General features: G+C 59.5%; 1 protein-coding gene and 1 non-coding gene across 5 annotated transcripts in view; both read left to right on the top strand.

Moving 5' to 3' along the window:
• The window catches only part of FBLN2 (fibulin 2), an 89,553-nt gene extending 76,890 nt beyond the window's left edge, over positions 1–12,663 (top strand). For all 4 annotated transcript variants that reach the window (XM_055557396.1, XM_055557399.1, XM_055557397.1 and 1 more), the window contains 9 exons: positions 1,174–1,308; positions 3,482–3,619; positions 4,071–4,214; positions 4,329–4,457; positions 4,795–4,920; positions 6,693–6,809; positions 7,467–7,595; positions 9,484–9,607; positions 11,809–12,663. In XM_055557396.1, the coding sequence (XP_055413371.1) occupies positions 1,174–1,308; positions 3,482–3,619; positions 4,071–4,214; positions 4,329–4,457; positions 4,795–4,920; positions 6,693–6,809; positions 7,467–7,595; positions 9,484–9,607; positions 11,809–12,166 (1,400 nt within the window). In that variant the 3' untranslated portion in view covers positions 12,167–12,663. The remainder of the gene's footprint in view (positions 1–1,173; positions 1,309–3,481; positions 3,620–4,070; positions 4,215–4,328; positions 4,458–4,794; positions 4,921–6,692; positions 6,810–7,466; positions 7,596–9,483; positions 9,608–11,808) is intronic.
• TRNAC-GCA (transfer RNA cysteine (anticodon GCA)) lies at positions 10,477–10,548 on the top strand. Its single transcript has one exon. It is a non-coding gene; the product is annotated as a tRNA-Cys (tRNA).
• Positions 12,664–25,007: the final 12,344 nt, after the last annotated feature.

Below are 25,007 nucleotides of genomic sequence, written 5' to 3'. Positions count from 1 at the left end.
GTGCTGGTTGAGGTGTGTCCAGGGAATGAAGCAATCAACAAGGACTGCTGCGCCTCCGCGGCCGGGTGGGGCTGGCAGGCGGTGTCCTCCGTGCGTGCTTAGCTCCCACCTGCGGGACGTCTGTGTTGATCGCCACTCTGGGTCCCCTCTGCCCTCCCCGGGGCTGCTTCTCCCTCCTTTGCGGGCATCTCCCCACCACCTGCTCCCACCAGGCGTCGGTCCTAGGCCTCTTCTGTGCCTGTCCTGTCCCCGAGCTGACCTTAGCATCCACCACGCCCAGCTTAACTAAGACCCATTCTGTGAACTCCAAGGCAGGACTCCGGCTGGCCCTTGACCCTCAAACTCAGTGTCACCTCCAGGGCTCCCAGCCTTCCTCTGTGAGCCTGCTCCCCTCAGCTGGCCCCATCCTCAGCTGTCCAGCTGCTTGGCCAGGAAGCTTTGGCAAGACCCCTTGGCTTCTTTTTTCCTTTCTCCTTCATCTCATTCGTCATAGATCTGTTGCTTTGACTTTCACATTGTTTTCAGAACGTGACTGCGTCTCCTCACCTCCATGGATGGCAGCCTCAGCCCCTTCATCTCCTATTCTATGAACCCCTCATCCCTGGAGTGTTCACACTCAGCCAGGGGCCCCTGTTACAAACAAGTCAGTCCACTCTCCTCCTCTGCTGGAACCCTCGATGGCTCCCGCCTCCCCCCGCGTCTCCTGATCACCTCCTCTTCCCACACCGCACCATCTGGACCTTACTCTGAACCTGCCCCCTCTGCCTGGGATGTGTGTTTGGCTCGTCCTGGGTCTCTTCAGATGATTGCTCAAGTGCCCTCTGCCCTGATGACCCTTCGTGCCCCCCACCCCCGCCCCCCACACTCCTGGTCTCCTCCACCCCACTGTTTCTGCCATAAGACTCCAGACCACCCTCCCTCTTTGGTCTGTCTGCGGGGCGTCCTCTGAGTGTGCCCCATGGCAGAGCTCCTGTCTGTCTCGTTCACCGGGTGCCCTGGGGCCAAGCACAGTGCTGCTGGCACCAGGCACGTGCTCCATAAATCTTTGTTGAATGGGTGGTGGCACAGAGCCTGCTGCTGTCTGGCAGGCGAGCACCTTGAGGGTGGGGCTGGTTGGCTGGTGCTGTCCCCAGGACCACCCCGCAGCCCCTGATGGCCTGGCCCTCCCCGCAGACATCAACGAGTGCGTGACAGACCTGCACACGTGCAGTCGCCGCGAGCACTGCGTGAACACGGTGGGCTCCTTCCACTGCTACAAGGCTCTGACCTGCGAGCCGGGCTACAGGCTCGAGGATGGCGAGTGTACAGGTGAGGAGGGCTGGCTGCAGGCCCTGCCCTGCCCCTTACCCTGCCCCGCCCCCCCACCCCTTACCCTGCCCCCCCCCCCCACCCCTTACCCTGCCCCGCCCCCCCCCTCGCCCCTTACCCTGCCCCGCCCCCCCCCCGCCCCTTACCCTGCCCCGCCCCCTTGCCCTGCTCCGCCCCGCCCCCTCGCCCTGTTCTGCCCCACCCCCTTACTTTGCTAAGCCCCGCCCCTCGCCAGCTCTGCTCCGCCCCTCACATTGCTCCGCCCCACCCCGGCCCTCACACTGTCCAGCCCCGCCCACCTACCCTGCCCCGCCCCTCACCCTGCTCTGCCCCGCCCCTCACCCTGCTCTGCCCCGCCCCTCACCCTGCTCTGCCCCGCCCCTCACCCTGCTCTGCCCCGCCCCTCACCCTGCCCCGCCCAGCCCTCGCCAAGCTCCGCCCCATCCCCTCACCCTTCTCGCCGCCCCGCCTTGCCCCACAGGCCGCTCAGAGCTTGCTCCCTCAGGAAAGTTCCAAGCTCCAGGGTTTCTGGCCCGTTAAGAGACCCCACAGATGATGGTGTTTGGGGGCAGAGGTGGCCTCCAAACTGGTGGCGGGGGGTAGGGGCGAGGTAGATGTGTCTGGGTCACGTTACTCTCTTCATGCCTCTGTTCCCACAGAAGGGTCGTTTCTGTCCTTGTTAACCAGAAGATTCTAACCTCAGAAGAGAGAAGTTCTGCTGAGCCATTTCAGCAGCTGCTTCCCCGGCTTCGTTTGTGGGCCCGGCAGGGTTCTGGGTGGTGGGGGTGCGGTAGGGGCGTGTTTCTCTGTCGGGTCTGCTGACCAGGGAGGCAGGGGCTCACAGGCACGCCGGGATGGCAGGGCTAAGGCTGGGTTTTGCTTTAGTTGGGGGTCCAAAGAGGCCAGCCCCCTGTGGGGGTGATGTCGAGGCAGGGACCTACAGAATGTAGAGCCCCTGGGAAGGGTGCCAGGAACACAGGTGCCAGCCCTCAGGGGACAGGGGAGGAGGGGGCCTTGGTGCCAGGAGCAGAGGGCAGTCTTGGCTGGAGGCACACTGCCAGTGCTGGGTTGGCAGGCCCAGGCAGGCAAGGACTTGGGAGTCTATTTCACACATGATGGGTGACAGTTTATTTACATGTCCAGAAGAATGTCACCCAGGAGGTGAGACCCAGAGCAGTGCTCCATTGTTGCAAGCTCAGAAAATTTTGATGGGAACCAACTCTGAGGTTGGGCATGAGCTCAGGGAAGTGACTGAACACACTCTGTGCCAGGCCCTGAGCTGGGCTCAGAGCAGGGGTGGAATGAGCTGAGAGGAGAGGAGCTCAGACCCCTTGTTGCACACCTGTGCACACCAACGCACGCCCAAGGCACAAGCACACCAATGGCGAGCCCCCTTTAGAGAACCCTGACCCCTGGGGAGCGGTCCTGGCTCCCTGGACACCCGGCACCCCTGACCCTCTGCTCCCAGGGCATCCTCCTTAGACCAGAGTGGCCGGGCAGAGGCTGTGTCCTCAGGCTTCTGGGGGTCCTTGGAGGGGGTCCTCGAGCCCAGAATGGGCCCCCTAGAGACTGGGCTGCTGTGGAAACCAGAGGGGGTGGACGAATGGACAACAGACAGACGCACGAGGTGGGCCTGGCCGTCAGGAGGCTGACGGAGTCTCGGCCGTCCCACGAGCCCCATGTGTCGCCTTTCGACTCCATCCTCGGCTTCCTCATCTGGGGAAAGAGCCCAACGTGCCTGTTGCGGGGTGGGGGGGGCACAGGCCAGCACTTTGTAAGCTGTGGGTGCTGGCAGCGGGGGCGGGGCGGGGGTGGGCTGTGACCCACTGGGGCCGCATGGCAGGTGGGGACAGTGGAGACACGCAGGTCTGGCGGCTCCACCCTTGGAAGCTCCAAGCCCGGCGGCCCGGGAGCAGCGCTGAACTGTGCCAGTGCCTCAGTCTCCCCCACGTGGGAGGGGGCTCCTCTTGGCCCTGGCCCTGGGCTCCCGTGCGCACCGAGTAAAGACGTACATCTCAGAGTGCCCGGCAGTGAGGGGTGAGGCCATCCTCACTGCTGCCCGGCCACGGCAGTGCCCCACGATGCGGGAGACCTTTGTAACATCAAGGTTGTGACAGGGGTGTGCGGGTGCGTGCCCGCCAGCCCCTGAGCCCCGGCCCCATCTCTCTGGCAGACGTGGACGAGTGTGAGCTGGGCACGCACAACTGCCAGGCGGGCGCCGTGTGCCACAACACCAAGGGCTCCTTTTACTGCCAGGCTCGGCAGCGCTGCCTGGAGGGCTTCCTGCAGGACCCCGAGGGCAACTGCGTGGGTGAGCGGGGCCTGCCCGGCTGTGTCTGCCGGCCCCGGGGGGTGGGCGGTGGTCTTTGGGGAGGGTGCTTGGGGGGATGGGCTCTGAGGGCTTTAGAGATCGGGGAGGCCTGGGTGGCCGCCCTTCCCTCCCCCAGCCTCTATGTTCCCTGTGAATGTCAGTGCCTGGGCCCCGGAAGTCTTTGCAGACAGAAGCTCCCATTACCCTGAGCTGTCTGATCATGGCCGAGTTGCTTCTCCACTTTCTCCCCCATCTGTGGGACTGGGCTGGATGAAGGTGCATCACATCTGTTTTGACCTGGTCAACAGTGCCCGGCTTCTGGGAGGGAACACCCTTGGGTCCTGGGACACAGGCACTGGGGGGGGTCTGACCTTCCGGCCCTGACCTGGGCTGGCCTGGGGCCCCAGGAGGGGCTGCACCCGGCTCCCTGTCACCTGCACCCCCTCCGCAGACATCAATGAATGCACGTCTCTCTCCGAGCCGTGTCGGCCCGGCTTCAGCTGCATCAACACGGTGGGCTCCTACACGTGCCAGCGGAATCCGGTGATCTGTGGGCGCGGCTACCACGCCAGCCAGGACGGGACCAAGTGTGTGGGTGAGGCCTGCCGCTCCCCCCCACAGCCTCCGCCCTCCTGGTGGCCCTGGGCATGGCGGCTCCTGCAGGGGGGAGAGCTCGGCCTCAGCGTGCCCTGCTGGCCTCCCCCTGCAGACGTGAACGAGTGTGAGACGGGTGTACACCGCTGTGGCGAGGGCCAGGTGTGCCACAACCTCCCCGGCTCCTACCGCTGCGACTGCAAGCCTGGCTTCCAGCGGGACGCCTTCGGCCGCACCTGCATCGGTAGGTGGGGCTGGTGGCTGGGACGTGCCCCCAGCAGTGCCCGCCTGCCCCAGGCCCCAGCCAGCCTTGCTCTGACCGCCTGCCTGGCCCTCTCTGGGCGTGTGTGCCCAGCTGAGGTTCCCCTCACGGTTCTTGTTGCCCTCATTTCTTGCCTTTCATCTGTGTCTGTCCGTGCATCCCTCTGTCTCCCTACAGCACCCCAGCTGCTTCCTGCTCTGATCTCTCCTCCCCCTCGCTCCTTTGGGTCCCTGGGTCCCTCCTCTGCCTGGGGTTGGGGTAGGGGCTGGCATCCAGGCCACTCTGCCCTCCTGAGGCCCCCCGCACCTGCTGCCCGCAGATGTGAACGAGTGCTGGACGTCACCCACGCGTCTCTGCCAGCACACGTGCGAGAACACGCTGGGCTCCTACCGCTGTACCTGCGCCTCCGGCTTCCTGCTGGCGGCCGACGGCAAGCACTGCGAAGGTACGGCGGCCCCCCACCCACCCGCGCACCCCGAGTCCCCGGCCTCGGCTGCCTGCCGCTTCCTGCAGGAACCCCCGTCTCAGAGCCGGGGGCTGGCTGGCTGTGCTGTCTGCACGCCCGGAGGTGGGAGTTTCCCCGTGTGCAGGGCTGGCAGCTCAGCTTCTGCCCCTTGGTAGGCTCCGGTCCCGGTCACCACTGCGGTGCCCTGGGGTCTGGGGAGGGAGCCAAGTGAGCGAGACAGGAGACAGGCCCGCGGCCCCGCAGCACCCCACTGATGCCACCCAGCCATGTGCTGTGTAAGCGGACCAGTCACGGTTTTCCAGATCCCAGCAACCCAGATATTTATCACGCATAAATCCTGCTGGGTTTTACATGTTGCTGGTAGGTTTAAACTTAAAAGAACACGCTGCGGGGTGCCCCGGGGCTGACGGAGAGGACCTGTGAGGGGCTGTCCCAGGTCTGCTGGGACTGGGGTGGGGGAGGCAGAGGTCTCAAGCTGCTCAGTGCAGGGGGAGGGGTCGAGGGGGTGAAGGGGTTGTGGGGTCTCCAGCCTCCCCTAGCTGGCGCCGTCTCTCCCGGCACCTTCCCCAGAGGTGTTTTCCTTCCTTCCCTCCTGGGGAGGTGAGTTTGCTGAGATCCACAGGCAGGCCAGGCCCCTCTGTCTGATTGCCTGGCCTGGCTAAAGAGCCGGCCTCCCTGGGACAAGTCCAGCCCAGGGGCAGCGGAACGTCACCAGGCTTGGCTCCGTCGCACGGCACTCGGATGGGCTCCCCAGACAGACCCTGTGGCTGCCATTCAGTCACTGGTGCTCCCATCACCTTTGAGCCCCTCCGCTGGGCCAGGTGGGCACAGAGCTGTGGGGGGCAGGCCATCGAGCCCACCCTCGTGGCGGTCCATTCTGCCTTCACCCACCCCTCGTCCCTACCTTGCCCACTTCTCTCGGGCTGCACGGTAGACTCGGGGAAGGAACCAGTGTGGCCTCGGAGCCTGGTAGAGGAGGTCAGGCACTTATGCATTCATTAGTGCCTTCAGTCATTCCGTGTGAAAGCGGTGCATGCGGAGAGGCCGTGAGCGTCACAGGTCAGGCGGCGGCCCCAAGGGCGTGTGCGATGTCAGCCCCACCCCACCGCGGCTCACCCTGCTCCTACCCCAGCACCCCCTGCCCATGCACAGGGCCACCCCCAGCTGCTCTGTACCTCATCAGCTCCAGAGGGTGGGGGTGTTTGTCTGTCTTGTTTGGGGCCGTGTCTACAAGCTGGGCACAGACCCGGCGCTTGACAGAGCTTGGCAGGTCTCAGCTGGATGAACGAGAGACAAGTCCCTTCCTGCACGGAGCTCGGGGTCCAGCCAGTGCTCCCCGCACTGTCCTCCACTCGCTCCCTCCCCGTCCACCGCAGACCGGCTCTTGCCTGTCCCCCAGCCCCGTGAAGGGGGTGAGGGCAGGTCCCTGTCTGCACCTCGGGTGACACTCAGAAACGCCTGCCCAAGCTGCCGTGGCCCGCAGTGGAGCAGCATCTAGTTCCCCATGGGGGTCTGCGTGCCACTGTGGTGCCCCTCCAGGCAGCAGGCCAGCACTCCACCACTCCCACCCCTGCCTCGCCGCATGTCCCCGGCTGACCCCTTGCCTTTTTCTGGACCTCGGGTTCCCCATCAGCCCCAGGCGGAGGCTGGACCCGATGGTCTCTCAAGAGAAGGCTCCACGTGAGCGAGACCTCGGTCCCGGCTCTGGTCCGGGTGGGCTCCTCCGTGACCTCCGGCCGGTCTGTGCGCAGACGTGAACGAGTGTGAGGCCCAGCGCTGCAGCCAGGAGTGCGCCAACATCTACGGCTCCTACCAGTGCTACTGCCGGCAGGGCTACCAGCTGGCCGAGGATGGGCACACCTGCACAGGTACCTCCCCTGGCCCGCCCGGGGCCCCCGCCCGGAGGCACTGCCCCCATGTGCCAGGCTCGAGAGCCCCCGCCGCAGTGGGGGGATGCTCCAGACACGCAGAGGCCTCAGTGTCGGAGCGGCGGTCCCATCCCTGCTGCGTGGCTTCCTGGCGCCTGGACAAGGGCTCCCCAAGTCTGACTTCAGGCGCCTTCCCTGCAAAGCAGCGACGATGGTCGTGACCTCAGCGGGGTGAAGGGTTAAGTCACATAGTTGACCCTGAACCCTGCAGGGCTCAGGGCCTACCCTCCCCTGGAGTCAAGTGTAACTTTACAGCTCGCCCTCTGTATCCGTGGTTCCACATGGGTTACTGGCCCGAGGGTGGATCCCACAGTAATTACTGAAAAAGTCCCTATGCACGTGGATGCACGCAGTCCAAACCCGTGTCGTTCAGGGGTCAGCCGTGCCTCGTCCAGGCCGTGTCTGGTACCTGATGGGCCCTCAGCCGGCCGCAGCAAGCCCGGAGCGGCCCCGGCGTGTGGGCCCGGTGTGGCCACGGGCGGCTCTGTCCTCTCTCAGCCCCGTTGTCCTCATCTGTGAGAAGGGCCCCCAGGCTCCCTGGCCGGGGCAGGGACGGGGTGACCGGGGGTTCCTGAGGGCTGACCCTCTCTCTGGCAGACATTGACGAGTGCGCCCAGGGCGCCAGCATCCTCTGCACCTTCCGCTGCATCAACGTGCCGGGGAGCTACCAGTGCACGTGCCCGGAGCGCGGCTACACCATGACGGCCAACGGCAGGTCCTGCAAGGGTGAGTGCGGAGTCCGTGCCGGCGGGGCCTTGGGCAGCCCCCGAGCAGGCGCAGGAAGCCTTTCACAGTCTGCCGTGCGCCTCGAGCCATGACACTGAGCATGTGAGCCCAGAACGGCCGATGCCGCTGGTGGCCAGGTTCACCGGGGCCCACGCCTGGGATGAGGAACGTGGCGGTTTTTCTGCTGCTTGACCCAGCTTAGAGTCTTGAAGGCTTGGACTCTACTCTGGGCCCTGTTCTGCGAATGGGACAGGGATCCTGGGGAGTGGTCCTGAAGGTGGGAGACCTCCCCAGGGAGGAGCCCGCAGAAGAGGAACCCCAGGGCTGGCCAGGGCTTCCTGGCTGCAGAGTTCTTACTGTTGTTACTGTTTTAATATTCAGTTCAGTTCAATCGCTCAGTCGTGTCCGACTCTTTGCGACCCTATGAACCTCAGCACGCCAGGCCTTCCTGACCATCACCAACTCCTAAAGTCCACCCAAACCCATGTCCATCAAGTTGGTGATGCCATCCAACCATCTCATCCCTGTCGTCCCCTTCTCCTCCTGCCTGCAATCTTGCCAAGCATCAGGGTCTTTTCCAATGAGTCAGCTCTTCACATCAGGTGGCCAAAGTATTGGAGTTTCAGTTTCAACATCCGTCCTTCCAGTGAACCCCTAGGACTGATCTCCTTTAGGATGGATTGGTTGGATCTTCTTCCAGTCCAAGGGACTCGCAAGAGTCTTCTCTAACACCACAGTTCAAAAGCATCAATTCTTTGGCGCTCAGCTTTCTTTAGAGTCCAAATCTCACATTCATATGTGACCACTGGAAAAACCATAGCCTTGACTAGACGGACCTTTGTTGACAAAGTAATGTCTCTTTTTAATATGCTGTCTAGGTTGATCATAACTTTCCTTCCAAAGAGTAAGCGTCTTTTAATTTCATGGCTGCAATCACCACCTGCAGTGATTTTTGGAGCCCCCCCGCAAAAAAAGTCAGCCACTGTTTCCACTGTTTTCCCATCTATTTGCCATGAAGTGATAGGACCAGATGTCATGATCTTAGTTTTCTGCATGTTGATCTTTAAGCCAGCTTTTTCACTCTCCTTTTTCACTTTCATCAAAAGTCTCTTTAGTTCTTCTTCACTTTCTGCCATAAGGGTGGGGTCATCTCTGTATCTGAGGTTATTGATATTTCTCCCAGCAACCTTGATTCCAGCTTGTGCTTCTTCCAGCCCAGCGTTTCTCATGATGTACTCTGCATATAAGTTAAATGAGCAGGGTGACAATATACAGCCTTGACGTACTCCTTTTCCTGTTTGGAACCAGTCTGTTGTTCCATGTCCAGTTCTAACTGTTGCTTCCTGACCTGCATACAGGTTTCTCAAGAGGCAGGTCAGGTGGTCTGGTATTCCCATCTCTTTCAGAATTTTCCACAGTTTATTACTAATTTTAATTAAAAAAAAATAACCAGCCTGGATTCTGTAAAAGGCAAGGATCCCACCTGCTCTAAACAGCCAGGTGGGAATGATGACTTCATGTGCCTAGAGTTTGGTTTACTCTGGAGGCTGAGGCCGTGTCTGCCTGATGGCAGAACCCAGAGGGGCGTCTCAAAGCTCAGACGCTGCAGTGACTTTGGCTCTTGAAGGTGCTTCAGGCTGGACACCTGTGTCCGTTCCGATTGTCTCCCCCTGAGCCTTCCTCCCCGGTGCCAACCCCACAGAGGCTCCAGGCCCTGACTGCTGTCCAGAGTGGATGAGGTGGGGACGTGTGAGCTGTGCATCCACAGGACCAGCTGCTCTGAGACCCAGGCCCCCAGGGTGGGCGGGGGCGGGGGGGGGCGGGGCTCGGACAAGGGTCTCCAGACCGGGCCCCTGTAAACCCGCCCATCACCCTCTGTTCCCCACAGACCTGGATGAGTGTGCGCTGGGCACCCACAACTGCTCCGAGGCTGAGACCTGCCATAACGTCCAGGGCGGCTTCCGCTGCCTGCGCTTTGACTGCCCTCCAAACTACGTCCGAGTCTCCGAAACGTGAGTCGTCCCCCCGCCCCCCGCCCCAGCCTTGGGCCCGGGCACCCTGTACCAGTCCCGCATTGCCCGGGGCAGAGGCCAGGTGGCCAGTGCGCCTGCCTTCGCCACCTCCTGGTCTTCCCAGGCCCCCTGTCCGGGGTGTGGTCTGACTGACCATAAATGGTGCAAAAAAAAGCACCTTGCAGGAAGTTTGGAGCAGAGAGAATGAAAGAAAGAAGACTCTCACACATAAGAAAAACCTCCATCTTTCTCTCTCTCAAACATGCACACGCTTATCTTCTGTTGTGTAACGAGTTTTTCCCAACACGTAGCATCTTAAGTATGACAAGTAGTTACCGTCCTCCACGGTGTTTGGAGGGTCATGACCAAGGAGCAGCTGAGCTGGGTGGTTCTGCTCCAGGCCCCGTGGGGCCACGTCCACTGGAGGCTTGCCAGGGCTTCACCATTCCGCTGCCCACTCATGGCTCTGGGCGGGAGGCCCCAGCACGTCACCACCTCGGCCTCTCCGTGGGGCTGGAGCTCCCCAGCCCGGGTCACTGAGAAGGCAGTGACCTTCTCAGTGATGGGTCACAGTGATGGAGACCCTCGTCCAAGCCCCCCTGGCCCGCCCTGGAGGCCTGGGTCTTGGAGCAGATGGTCCTTCGTGACCCAGGCTACTCTTAAAACCGCCGTATCATCACTTCTGCCACTGGCCGCACAGTCCAGTGCTGTGGGTGACAGTGGGCAGGTGTCACCTGGGAGGTGACCCACACGGTGTGCCTGCGGGAGGGGGGCGTGGGGGCTGTCTCACAGGCTGGTGACCATGTTCTCTCGTGATGCTTCTTGGCATTTTGCCTTTTTCCTGTCTTCTTACTAAAGAAGACAGGGCTTCCCTGGTGGCTCAGATGGTAAAGCGTCTGCCTGCAATGCAGGAGACCCAGGTTCGACCCCTGGGTCGGGAAGATCCCCTGGAGAAGGAAATGGCCACCCACTCCAGCAGTCTTGCCTGGAGAATCCCATGGTCAGAAGAGCCTGATAGGTTACAATCCGTGGGGTCACAAAGCTGGACACGACTAAGCAACTTCACTTTCACTTTTCTTACTAAACACACGTTTCCATAAGTGCCTGCCAGAGTGTCCGGCGTCTCTCCTCTGCACGGTGCTGCCACGCGGACGTGCTCGGGTGTTCCGAGCTTGCTTTCTCTGCTTTGCAGCCTCTTTTGCCTCTGCGTGTACAACCTGCCTCGGGCGGCCCTTCCTGGCACGTACGCGCCCGCGGTTTACTCCTGGCTGCCCTGCTGACCCTGTGCCATGCCCACTAATCTACAGAGCCGGGGCGGGCCGGTGTGCAGGTGTGGGGGGGTGTTTAGATGAGTGTGTCGAGTGGCCAGTGGCCTCCCTTCCCTGGGTCTCAGCTGCTCCGCCTGCAACACAGGTGATGGTAGCGCCAACCCCAGGGAGGGTGAGAGCACGTGACGAGCGAGAACGGGTCATGAGTTTACACAGGGCGTGACGTGGCCTGGTCCTGCCTGCTGTGGTCCCCCCCATTCGGGAACTCTGCTCAGAGCACCTCTAGAACTGCGGAGCCCTGGTGCCCCTGGTGGAAGCACTGAGCTTCAAGACGGGGGTTTAGTGATGGAGGAGACCGAGTCTCATTGCGCCAGGAAGAGACCAGATTATGGCTGAGCTTAGAAATCGAGTCAGGGGCCCCATGGGGTTTGGGGGTCACCCTGTAGTGTGGCCCGGCTTCCTCTGGGGCAGGTGTGACTCAGAGCTCTCTGATACTCGGAGAGGGACAAGGGCAGACCGTCCCAAGTCAGTGGGGGAAACGGCTCAGAAGGAGAGTCAATTACGGGAGAAAAGGGAATCTGAGAAACGATTAGAGTAATAGAAACACCATGGCCAGGGAATCCATGCAAATAGTGTGGGAAGGAAAAAAACTAGGGGTAGGGAGGTAAGAATGAAGGCAGACAGGAAGGAGCGCGCGGACCAGACGCTGTGGGCACTGCTGCGCGCTGCCTGGTTTATAACTCACCTCTTTCCGCCAGTGACACCGTGTGGCTGTTAACCCATCCTGCAGACGGGAAAGCTGAGGTCCGAGGGGGGTCAGGTGACCCAGCTCAGGCTGCTGGGGGCTGCCGAGGGCGGAGCTGCGGGTGGAGGCTGGGTGGGAGCTGCGAGCAGGAGCCTCCCTCCGCTGACGCCCCCGCGTGCACCCCGCAGGAAATGCGAGCGCGCACTGTGCCACGACTTCCTGGAGTGCCAGAACGCGCCCGCGCGCATCACGCACTACCGGCTCAACTTCCAGACCGGGCTGCTGGTGCCCGCGCACATCTTCCGCATCAGCCCGGTGCCCGCCTTCGCCGGCGACACCATCGCGCTGACCATCACCAAGGGCAACGAGGAGGGCTACTTCGGCACGCGCCGCCTCAACGCCTACACGGGCGTGGTCTTCCTGCAGCGCACCGTGCGTGAGCCGCGCGACTTCGCGCTGGACGTGGAGATGAAGCTCTGGCGGCAGGGTTCCGTCACCACCTTCCTGGCCAAGATGCACATTTTCTTCACCGCCTTTGCTCTGTGAGGCGGCGCCCGCCGTGGACAGCGCGTGGAGCCCGGGTTTCCCCGCTGGTCCGGCGCCCTGGCCGCGCGCCCGCCTCCGCGCTCCCGCCAGCCGCGTGGGGGACTGGCGCTGTGGCCGGCTTCCTCCGACCCTGTAAATTAACTTAATTTTGCTGACTTCCTTCCTCGCGTTCTGGCCTCTCCTGGGCCCGGGACGGAGCTGTGAGGGCAGTTCCAGGCCATCGCTGGTGCCCCGTGGAAGGGGGTCGGAGGATCGGAGGCTGGACATGGCGACCAAGACCGGAAACAGCGACCACGTCGGAGCTTTGGACTCAACTGCATGACCCGTCCCCAACGATGATATTCTGTTTCATGTTACACTGTGATTAGCTCTTTACTTTTTTTAAAGATCATTTTTGTGTTTTTGTTTAATTATAAAAGTAGCACATGTATATTGCAAATATATATATATTCAAATAGTTCCAAAGGGTTATAAAGTAAAAAAGTGAGAAAAGAAAACCTGCTTCCTTTTGTGAAGTGCTTGGGATGATGTTCCCGAGTGTCTGCGGTCCCCAGCCTGGCCCTTGCCTCTCGTTGGAAGGATGGCAGTGGGAACACGCTCACTTCTGACTCTGCTTCTCTTCCTGCCCCGTTGCCTGGTACCCTCCTTTCCTTCTCCCAGTGTGGACCTCACCTGGCTTGTCACCTTGGACATCACCCAGGAACCGGACATCTATGTATAGTATTGGGACTTCCCAGGTGGTGGTGGTGGTAAAGAGCCTGCCTGCCTGTGCAGGAGATGAAGAGATGTGGGTTTGATCCCTGGTTCAGGAAGATCCCCTGGAGGAGGGCGTGGCAGCCCACTCCAGTATTTTTGCCTGGAGAATGCCATGGACAGAGGAGCCTGGCGGGCTGCAGTCCACGGGGTCACCCAGAGTTGGGCATGACTTCGCGTCCACGCATGCGTGGGTTATGTTACCTGTTTGACCTCTCAACCTGCCACTGTTCACACCTTACAATGAATGTGTGTGGGACTGTTGAGCAGAGAAATTAGCTAACGATTAGGCAAGTCCAGTTTCTCTCTCGGGCCAGCCACTTTCCATTGGTGTCTTCCATCCTTCAGAAGCTGTAGCTCAGTGTCCCCACGTATCTGGCCATTATCACTGGCTTTATAGCCTCACCAGTGGCGCCAGGGCTACGTGGACACATGGCAGGAGTCGCCTGCAGAATGAGACTGAGGCTGGGGTCCCAGCTGTCATTAGCGATTCGTCCACTGCATCGTCTCTCCTGTGACCACGTGTCCGCCGGGGTCCCCAGCCTCCATTCCACCTTGTCAGACTCCAGAGGCAGGCGTGAGCCTGGCTCCCCACTTTCAGACGTGATGGAGCTGAGAGATGACATCGTCTCTTTCTCCAAGCCCCGAGATGGTCATGTGGTGCTGGGCAAATGTAATACCGCCTTTCCCTCTTGTATAACCATTCTTCCTTTCCCCTTGGCTGCAACTCCCTTTCTGTTTGCACCCTGATTCTTCACCTCTGCAGTGGACATCGCGTTTGGCCATGGTGCTGGTCTAGACCAAAGGCAGCAGTGCCTGTCCAGCAAGTGCCTCCCCCAGTCCATTCCGCCCCCCGGGTAGGGTTGCAGACACAGAGCCAGGGGTCATCCCTACCAGCGGGCGACACGGCTGCAGCCACCGTCCGCCTTGGTCTTGCCAGAGGGGTTGAAGGCAAGGCCCTTCGGAATTCTGCCACCGGGTTTAAGGTCTTAGTTTCTTGTTTAGGAATCAGGCCACTGTTGCAGCCTTGTTCCTGGCGTTAGATACAGAAAAAGAAGGTTGAAATAACAGCATGGCAGTGTCCTCCCGCCGTGGGAAGAATTGTGTATTCGTAACAGCATTCCCTGCCTCCCCCTCCGTCGCTCCAGACCACCTAGAAACACCGAGGAATCCGTCTAGCAGGGACCTGCCTCGTCCCCCTGGTGTTGAACATATACCCAGGAAACCTTGAAAGCCGGCACGCCATGGCTTTATCTCCCCACGCCATGTTAGACAGCCAGCGTTTCGGATGCCAGTCGAACTGTCTAAGCAGCATTCCAAGGAGGAGGCCTCTCTGCCTGTCATTGGCACTATGGCTGTGATGTGTGATCCTTGGTCTGAAGAAACGTGATTGGCTGGTTCAAGTTGGCACTCTCCTGTGCCCAGGCTCTTACAGGTTCTTGAACATTTGTGTCCACCACTGGGCTGAATGGACTCAATGGCCACGAGTTTGAGCAAACTGGGAAATGGTGAAGGCCAGGGAAGCATGGCGTGCTGTAGTCCATGGGGTCACAGAGTCGGACAGGACTTAGTGACTGAACAGCAACAAGCTTTAGGCACCCCTCATTGGGCTTCCCAGGTCCAGTGGTAAAGAAGCTGCCTGCAGTGCAGGACACACAGGTTTGATGTCTGGGTCGGCAAGATCCCCTGGAGAAGGAAATGGCAACCCACTCCAGTACTCTTGTCTGGGAAATCCCGTGGACAGGGGAGCCTGGCGGGCTACAGTCCAGGGGGTCGCAAAGAGTCACGAAAGAGCAACTGAGCAGTCTGCAGTCCTCATAGTGACTTTCATAGGTGCCCATATGGCCGTCTCGAGAGTAGGCGGCATTACTTTGCCGGCAAAGGGCCGCTTAGTCAAAGCTGTGGTTTTTCCAGTGGTCATGTATGGATGTTAGTGTTGGACCATAAAGAAAGCTGAGCACCAAAGAATTGACGCTTTTGAACTGTGGTGCTGGAGAAGACTCTTGAGAGTCCCTTCAACTGCAAGGAGATCAATCCAGTCAGTCCTAAAGGAAATCAATCCTGGATATTCATCGGAAGGACTGATGCTGAAGCTGAAACTCCAATACTCTGGCCACCTGATGCGAAGAGCTGACTCATTTGAAAAGACCTTGATGCTGGGAAAGATTTAAGGCAGGAAGGAGAAGGGGACGGCAGAGGATGAGATGGTTGGATGGCATCACCGACTCAGTGGACATGAGTTTGAGTAAACTTCAAGAGATGGTGATGGACAGGCATCCTGGCGTGCTGCAGTCCATGAGGTCACAGAGTCGGACAGGGCTGAGCGACTGAACAGCGTTGTAGACCGGGTGTCCATTGCCCTCTGCCTGACTGTACGGCAGGCCACCGGCCACCACCCGTGAGTCAGCGTTTGGCCCAACATGGGGCCAACTGAGTGTCTCAAAGTATCCAGCCAGTAATTGTCTCTCAAGGGGAGAGCCTCTGGTCCCAAATCCACGTTTGACACATTGCACAGTTTGAGGAAGTAATCCCCTCACAGCTGCCCTTGTATGCCAGTCAGAGTTGTCTAGAGAAACAGAACTTATATATTTGTGTGTGTGTGTGCGCATGTGTGTGTATAGATAAAATAAGGAATTGCTTGCACAGCTACGGAAGCCAACAAGTCCGGTGACCTGCCGCCTGCACACTAGCAGCCCAGGAAAGCTGGTGGGTGGTGCGGTGTAAGTTGAAGGCCTGAGGGCCCGGCATGCGAGGGGCAGAAGGTCGGCGTCTCAGCTCAGACAGTCCGGCAGGGAGCGCTGGCTTCTCCCTTCCTCTGCCGCGTTGTTCTGCTCAGACCCTCAACGGACTGCACGAAGCCCATCCACAGTGAGGAGGGCAAGCGGCTTTCCTGCACCTTCCTGTTCAAATGCTCATTTCCTCCAGAAACTCCCTCCCATTTACACTTGGGAAAAAAATGTTTAGCCAGATATCCAGTCAGGTTGGTACATAAAGTAGCCATCACATCCTCAGACACCAGCTACGATATCCAAGGACCACACTCACTTCAGACCAGCTGCCAGCTCAATCTGTGTTCCCTTCCGGTTCAGTAATTTGCTGTAATGACCCACGGAACTCAGAAAAGCGCTGCGCTTTTACAGCTTTGTTCACAGCAAAGGGATGTGTCCGATGGCTCAGTGGTAAAGCATCCGCCTGCAGTGCAGGAGACGCGTAGGTGTGAGTTCGATCCCTGGGTTGGGAAGATCCCCTGGAGGAGGCAATGGTACCCCGCTCCAGTACTCTTGCCTGGGAAATCCCATGGACAGAGGAGCCTGGCGGGCTACAGTCCAGGGGGTCGCAAAGAGCTGCACACGACTGAGTGGCCAAGCACGCGCACATGGGTGCTGGCAGAATCCACGAAACAGATGATAGTGAAAGGACACAGCGAAAATCAGCCGAGGAAGGAGACATGCAGGGCAGGGCGCGGGGGCGTCTGCACACAGGTTCTGGTCACGCCTTCCCCGTGGAATCCCAGGTGCGGGATAACCTCCTCCCAGCCTCGATGCGGGAGTGTCGCCCAGTGGGGAAGCCCGCCCCGGCCTTGAGTGTCCAGCGTCCAGGGCCGTCAGGCTGTGCAGGTGGTGTGTCTGAGCGCCCCTCATGGGTGGCCCAGGTTGGCTTCGTCACTCAGCCCCCCCCACACTGGGGCCCCTCCCAGCGAGCCAAGGGCCCACGTGCTCCGTGGCATGACTGACACCATCTTTAGAAAAGCTTTGCAGCAACATACTCAAACTTGTAGGTCTTCAGCTTTTCTGGAAACCCGAGGCTTCCTCCTCCTCGTAATTTCCCAAGGCAAAGCTGTTCTTCTAAAATGTTGATTTGGTAACCCCTGTGGCCCCTTATGACCTCATTCAATTCATTTCAGTCGCTCAGCCCTGTCTGACTCTGTGACCCCGTGGACTGCAGCATGCCAGGCCTCCCTGTCCATCACCAACTCCTGGAGCTTACTCAAACTCATGTCCATTGAGTCGGTGATGCCATCCAACCATCTCATCCTCTGTCTTCCCCTTCTCCTCCTGCCTTCAATCTTTCCCAGCATCAGGGTCTTTTCCAGTGAGTCAGTTCTTCGCATCCGGTGGCCAAAGTATTGGCCAAAGAGTTTCAGCTTCAGCATCAGTCCTTCCAATGAACATTCAGGACTGATCTCCTTTAGGATGGACTGGTTGGATCTCCTTGCAGTCCAAGGGACTCTCAAGAGCCTTCTCCAACACCACAGTTCAAAAGCATCAACTCTTTGGCGCTCAGCTTTCTTTATGGTCCAACTCTCACATCCATACATGACCACTGGAAAAACCATAGCTTTGACTAGATGGACCTTTGTCGGCAAAGTGATGTCTCTGCTTTTTAATATGCCGTCTAGGCTGGTCATAGCTTTTCCTCCAAGGAGCAAGTGTCTTTCATGGCTGCAGTCACCATGTGCAGTGCTTTTGGAGCCCAAGAAAACAAAGTCTCTCACTGTTTGCATTGGTTCCCCATCTACTTGCTATGAAGTGATGGCTCCTCATCTAACGTCATATAACCTCATAGCTCCTGCAGAGCAGGCCACAGCAAAGCCGTGACAGCCTGGCTGGAGGTGGTAAGCTCCCCGTCACAGGAGATGTGCAGGTTGGGCCCAGAAGGTCCGCTGGGCATGGGATGGGGCCCTGGACGTTCCAGGATTTTGTGAGGCAAGTGTTCTCCGTCCTGCTGCTCTGCAAGCCAGTGGGATGGAGGCAGCTCCTTCCAGCAGGCCCGACATCCCAGGCACGTGAGCTGGGCAATGGCGCCCCCTGGTGGTTGCAGCCCAGCCCAGCAGCTCTGCCCACAACCTGTGGAGCGAGATGGATTTGGACAGGTGGGGTGGGGGAAGGTGTTTCTGGTGGCAGGGGGGTTCATGCTGGCTCATGGGGACACACGAGAGACCCTGACCACGGGCCCGTGTGGCTGGAGGGGAGTGTGTAGTGGCATTGGAGGCTGGAGGCCTGGGGGAGGTCAGGTGGGGGGCACCGGATGTGGAGTGAGGGGTGGTCCTCGAGGGACGTGGGCCTGGGTGGTGCCCAGCAGAGCGATCACCCGTTGCTTCAACAGCAGTGTGTCCCTGGGCCCAACGCTGAGGTCTCCTGGGGTCTGCTCCTCTACTGCATCTGTGGGACCGAGAATTCCCCCCCACAGGAATCTTCCTGGCAGACGGATTTGCTGCCCTGCCCTGCCCTGCCATGGATGGGACCACTGTTGACAGCCAGGTGCGTTAATGGTGGAACTGGGGGCAAAGGGCGCCCCCCAGAGAACTGACATGCCTGGGCTCCACCAGCATCTACCTGGAGGCACCGCAGGGGTTCAGCCTCTGTGCTTGGGGCTCTGCGTTGCTAAGATTGCTTTTCATCCCGCTGTGACCTGTGAGTGAGGGCTGCTGTTCCCATTCCACAGAAGCGAAGACTAAGGCTCAGAGAGAGCGTGGGACTGGCCGAAGGTCATAGATTCCGGCCCAGGTGTGCCTGACTGCAAAAGCTCATGGCTCAATAGAACGAGAAGACAAGGGATCAAACACTGGCAAAAGACATACATAAAAAAAGGACAGTTCTCTAAAAATACAGAGAACTCAGAAATCAACAGTAAGAAAATGAATAACCTAACTTAAAAATGGGCGAAAGATTTGAACACACACTTCACCAGAGAAGACCTACAGATGACAAGGAAGCAGGTGCAAAAATGCCCTGCATTGTATGTCGTCAGGGAATTACAGATTAAAACGAGGAAGCATCATCACACACCTGTTAGAATGGCTAAGATATTGAATGCAGGTGACGCCCCATTCTGGTGAGCTTGTGGATGAGCAGGCTTTCTCATTCACTGCTTGTGAGAACACAAAATTGTACAGCTACTCCTCAAGATACCAGGCAGTTTCTTATAAAATTAAAAATACTCTTTGGCATACAAGTCAGCTGTCACCATCCTTGATTTACCCAGCTGAGCGGAAAGCTGGTGTGCACACAAAAAATGCCAAGATGGATATTTATAGCAGCTTTATTCATGCTGCAAAACTAGGAAGCAACCAAGATGTCCTCCCGCAGGTGAGTGGGTAAATAAACTGGTGCCTCCAGACAATGGGAGACTGTTCAGCAGTGTAAAGAAATGAGCTATCAAGTCATGAAAAGACAGGCAGGGACGAACCTTCAGTGCTTATGACTCAGTGAAAAAGCCAATCTGAAAAGGCTGCAGAGTGTGATTCCCACTCTGTGACATTCTGGAAAAAGCAAAACTGTGAAGACGGTGAAAAGATGAGTTGCTAAGAGTTAGCAGGGAGGGAGGGGCGAACCGGTGCATTCTGGAGGATGTTTAAGGGAGTGAAGCTATTCTTCATGGTATTATAACGGTGGCCACGTGTCATTGTACATTTTTGTAATCCCAGAGGACGTGCACCACCAAGAGTATAAACTGGACTGTAGTTATTAACAATGCAGTGAAATGGGCTCATTGACAAACACACCATGGTGGTGGGGCATGCTGATTGCTAGGGAGACTGCACCTGTGTGGAGGGAGGGCGGATGTGGGCACGCTGCATGTCCCAGACAATATTGCCGTGAACCTAAAACTTATGAAAAAGTAGTCTATTAAAAAAAAAAAAAATCACCGCATTACCCTAACCAGCTCCTGGAAGCTCCCAGTGTGGTGGGAATTGGACACGGAAATGGGTACGACCATCCCTACAGTCACCGCAGCGGTGAGGAAGCCGCGGGGGGCGAGGGGCTGTGAACACGCCGAGGAGCTGTTACACCAGCATCAGGGAAGGCTTCCTGGAGGAGGTGTCCAGTGAGCTTCGACAGCCCAGCTGGAATAGCAGGGCCGGCCTTAGGGACGGAGGACCCAGCACGCAGGACGGCACGAGGGTGCGAGGTGTTGGGGGCACAGCGGAAGTTTGGGGGTGCATAGCGTGTGCGGAGTTGAGTCTCAGGAGGCGCCCCCAGCCTGGAGGTGAGGTCTCTGGGTTCGCTCGGGCTTCTCTGGGCCAAGACGTGTGCGTGGCGACACCTGGCGGCGGCTCAGGAAATTGCGGGAGGCCGCGCAGGCGCAGACCGCGGACAGCCTGTGCCTACCTGGGCGGGCAGGCCCGGGCAGAGCACCCGGCGCGGTCGTGGAGCAGGAATCAGGAGCATCTGCGAATACAGACGTGCAAAGATGACATGGTTTGTTTGTCACTAACCTCGAGTGGAAGTGGAGCGTTTGCTTTCAGTACGAGCGCAGGCAGGAAAGCTCAGTTGCGTTAGCTGTGTTCCCCTCTCAGGTGTCTCAGAATAGCGCCGGGGCTCATCAGTGCTTTGCAAATCACCACCTGCGGCCGATCGTGTTATTCACGGCGCTAGGAAACAGGCCCACGTTGTGCCGTATTACAGACTTCTTTTTAGTGTCTTGAGAACTATAATTTCAATCTAAATTGGCGTTTTAAAAACCGACAGTCTCCTCCAAGCTGCCAGAGGTGTCTCTGGGACACACGTGCACACACAAACACACGTGCACACGCAGACACGCACACACAGTGTTTGAGACCCGCTTCCAGGAGGAAGAAGGACACCAGCAAGGACTCCGTGCGAGGTACGGGCTGTGTAACTATCGTCTGGGTCTGCACTCGAGGGAGAACGAAGCAGTGGGTGGCTGCACGGCCTCCCCCTCATGGAGGGCGTAAGGGCGTCAGTGGTTGCGTCTCTAGGTGAGTGAGCCTGAGGGTGGGTGCAGTGTGTGTGCGTGTGTCTCTGTGTGTCTGTATCTCTGTGTGTGTGTCTGTGCGTGTGTCTGTGTGTATCTGTGTGTGTGTACATGTCTGTGTGTGTCTGTGTGCGTGTCTGTGTGTGGGTCTCTGTGTGTCTGTGTCTGTGTGTGTGTGTCTCTGTGTGTGTGCGTGCCTGTGTGTCTGTGTGTGTGCTGTGTCTGTGTGTGTGCCTGTGTACGTGTGTGTCTGTGTGCATGTGTGTGTCTCTGTGTCTGTGTGTGTCTGTGTGCGTGTCTGTGCGTGTCTGTGTGTGTCTATGTGTGCCTGTGTGTGTGTGTCTCTGTGTGTATTTCTGTGTGTGTTTGTGCATGTTGTGTGCATGTGTGTGTGTCTGTGTGTGTATGTGTGTGTGTACATGTGTCTCTGTGTGTCTGTGTCTGTGTGTGTGTCCTTGTGTGTGTGTGTGTGTGTCTGTGTCTGTGTGTGTGTGTGTTTCTGTGTGTCTGTGTGTGTGTGTGTGTGTCTATGTCTCTGTGTGTATGTGGGTGTCTGTGTGTGTGTTTCTGTGTGTGTGTGTGTGTTTCTGTGTCTGTGTGTGTCTGTGTGTATGTGTATGGGGTCTGTTCTGGTGCCTGGGCTCCGGCAGCCGCCTCACCTGCAGCCCCGTGTTCAGCTAGCCGTTCTCATTGCCCTGCCCGGCCGCCTCCATGTGGAGTTGGGAGGGGCTCTGGCCTCCTCTGAGAGACACGGATGGACTGGGTGTGTCACCTTCTTGCATCACCAAGCTCATCCTTCCTCCCGTGACAGTGAAAGTCGTTCAGTTGTGTCCAACTCTTGCGACCCCATGGACTGGAGCCTACCAGGCTCCTCTGTCCATGGGATTTTCCAGGCAAGAGTACTACAGTGGGTAGCCTATCCCTTCTCCAGCGGATCTTCACAACCCAGGAATCGAACCCAGGTCTCCTGCATCGCAGGCAGATTCTTTACCAACTGAGCTATGAGGGAAGCCCCTCCATGATCATCGCCGTTTTACAGATGCAGAAACTGAGGTCCAGGGAGGTTGAGTATTTTTGCACAGGCCACACAGAAAGTGCAGCCATGGATGAGGGGCGGGTCTTTCTGAGCCTCCGAATCCCTGCTGTCACTTCAGGAGAGAGGGGTGTGAGGCTGGGCTGGAAGGGGGCACTCTGCACCGACCCCTGTCCCGTGCGCACCCCCACCCAGCTCCTCGTCCTTGCCCTCCCTGGCCTCCAAGCTCCACGCCTGCTGTTGCTCTCAGCCCACCCTGGTGCTCCTGCCATCCCAGCCCCAGCCCTCCCTGGCTCCCCCAAGTGCCCCCACACCTCCAGGCATGTGCCCCTCTGTCCCCTGTGCCGGGAGTGCCCTGCGGACCCACTCCACCGCACACAGAGGGGCGCGTCCTGCTCTGCACCCCGTGGCCTCCGCACAGCCCCTCTCAGGAGAAACCCACGCAGACACCATCTCCGTTTCCCTAGCTCTCAGCAGCAGGCAGGCGCAAAGCAGGCTCTAAAAAATGTTTGCTGAGTGAATAAACAAACATCTTTGCGTGCCCCCACCCACCCACCTACCCACCCAGGAGAGAAAGGCGGGGTCCTTTCCGTCTGTTCGGGTGGTGATCAGAGTTTGCCCAACTGTCCAGGCTGAGTCAGAGCTGCAGGAGGAGCAGGGACCGTTGGGGCGGGGTCCCAGGCTGGGGTCCATCTGCGAGCTTCACGGCCCACCTAGAGCCTGAAACATCGGCTCCAGGTTCCCATCAGCCTGATCTTGAGGGGGGTTCCCCCTGAGGGTCCCCCAAGGGCTTGGACCTCAGCGGCTTTCTCTGTCTCAGCCCTAAAAGGTCAGCGCTACGCCCCACCTCATCCGCTCCTCAGTCCATTTATCAGATCGGAAGCTCAAGGCTGGTCCGGTCTGGCTGCGCCCAAGGTTGCGTGCTTGTCCTCTGCACCCAGCCGCCCTGACCCCGGGGAACTTGGCAGGAAGGGAGGGGGCAGGAAGGGGACAGTGGGTCTCTGCGCTGGCCCCAGGACACTGTCAGCCGTGTGAGGATTTATGCCTGAGAGCTGGGCAGCGGGTTGACGCCACTGGGCCAACCCTGGGCCACCCCTGCAGAGAGCCTGGCCAGGCCTGGGCGCCGGGACTTGGCCCAGAGGACGCAGCAGCAGCAGAGGGGTTCTGAGACCCCAGGCACCCGGCATGCTGGGCCCAGAGTGGACGCAGTGTCCCCGTCCCTGCAGTGGCCGGCCCAGCCTGGGCCAGCTGAGACCTTGGCCGGGGCATCCTGCCTCCCTGGGCCTCAGTTTCCTCAACCGTGACTGGGCGTGAGTCTCCGTAGGCACTCCTTGGCCCCCTCGGACAGTACGTGTCCACTGGCCATTGCGGGGGCGCTAGCTGTCTGTGTCTGCTTGGGGGAGCCCCTTCCCCCCCACCCCGTATTCCTCCGGGGGTCTTCACTGACCACCTTCCTGTCCATCCCTCCAGACGAGGGGAGCCGATGCGGAAACCTTGTCAGCAGGGGTCCTCAGACACTGTCGGTGGATCAGATGTTCAAGAAGTAAGGGGAGGGGGTTTGGTGGGGGGCTGCTGGCTGCAGAAGTCACAGCGGACGGAGGGAAGGGCCCAGTGAGCCCGAGGTGGATCATGGGGTACAGGGGCGGTGGTGTCCCCAGTCCCCCGGGTGTCTAGTTAGGAATCCGGAGTAGCCGCACTTCTCTGTGAGCCCCGGCATCCGCGCTGTCAGAGTCCTGCCTGAGAACCCTCGGAACATTCCAGAACCCCACCTCCTCCTCCTCTGCGGCCCTCTCGCCTGCCTCCTCCTCCTGAGCCCTGCCCCGCCCGTCTGCCCAGCACCTTCTCCTCACTCTAAATAACATGCCGGTTCTGTGTTCCTTCTGTCCCTACCACCCCACCATGGGTTTGCCATCACTCCCGGGACAAACAGCAGTTCCTTAACTGTGGCCTCTAAGACCCTCGGAGTCCTGGCCCCCGACCCCCCAGCTGGCATTACTTCTCCTCCCAGCCTTTTATATTTTCCATCAAACCACTTCCACTCACGCTATTTTACATATTTAGTTGTGTGATCACCGTCCGAGGTCCACACCTGCAGACTCTACGGAGTGATGAGTGCTGCGCGGGGGGCCACGCGTGGGTGAGTTGGGGGGACACGGAGCAGGGTGCGGGCCCTCTCCAGGCCTCAGTTTCCCCTCTGCGCCCGACGGCCTGGGCCCTCCCTCTGGCGGCGCCGGCTGCCAGGGGGTGGCTGTGGGTAATTCTGAGTCTCCGCTTTGTCCTGGAAGAGGGGTTGCCATGGAAACAGAGGCTGAGGCTCCAGTGGGAGGGAGCCTCCACCGCCCTTTGTTAGACCCGGAGTGGTCTGACTTCTGGGGGGGGGCCCACTGCCTGGTTTCGGGGAAGAATGCCGCCTGAGGTCTGTGCTTGTTGACGGCCGGGCTGGCCACCCTCCTGACCGACCCTCCTGCCAGTCGCTCGCTCCACCAGGTGGTGACACCTGATGAAAAGGCAGACGCCCCCGGGTGGGTGGAGGATGGGGGACGCGGGGGGCCCAAGGCATCTGGACCCACCCGTGTGTTCAGGCGAGTCCCCCGCCTTTCTCTGCACCCCCGGCTCGGGCATTTCCATCAGCTGGCTGCACTTACGTTGAAGATGCACCCTGAGCCCTCAGGAAACCCGGTCCTGCCTCCTGGCCGAGCACGCATGGCCAGAAGGTCCCTGACCCTCCGGGGCTGGTGTGGGGTGTGACTGAAGGTCTTCCCTTCCCGCCGCTGCCCGGTCTGGGGGGACGGGAAGCCTGGGCCCCCAGGAAGGGGTCCCCCTGCCCCCTGCAGCTGGCGGAGCCGGCACTCGGAGTCATCCCCTCCCACTGTTGCCTGGCGCCCCATCCCTGCTCTGCCCTCGGGGCTCCCTGCTGCCTGGCACCCCGGTTCCCCCTGGCCTCTCCCCTCCCCCCGACCCTGTACTGAAGGAGGGTCGGAGCCGATAGGCCAGACGCCGCCAGGGGGCGCTCTCACCCCAGGGTCTGGCCGCTTGTCGCTGCCCGCGGGGAGGGACCGGCCGGCGGCTCAGAAGCCAGCAGGACCTCCGCTCCCGCCCTAGAGAACGGGCGCCGTTCAGAGGAAGCAGCCCCAGGGCTGGGAGGGACCTCATGGTGTCGTGGGCTTCTCTGAAGGGTACGTGTGCCCTTAACTGAGGTCTCTGGGAGCCGACGTTGTCCCGGAGAATTGAAGGCTGAGGTGTGAAGAACACCCCACAAAGGAAATCTCTTAAGGGCTTCCCTGGTGGCTAAGCTGGTAAAGAACCCGCCTGCAATGCAGGCAACCCTGGCTCGAT

The sequence above is a fragment of the Bubalus kerabau genome, chromosome 20 (genome assembly GCF_029407905.1).
Source record: "Bubalus kerabau isolate K-KA32 ecotype Philippines breed swamp buffalo chromosome 20, PCC_UOA_SB_1v2, whole genome shotgun sequence".
NCBI classification, from domain to species: Eukaryota; Metazoa; Chordata; class Mammalia; order Artiodactyla; family Bovidae; genus Bubalus; species Bubalus kerabau.
Note: the sequence above shows the minus strand (reverse complement) of the source record. Positions and strands in the feature narration are given on the sequence as shown.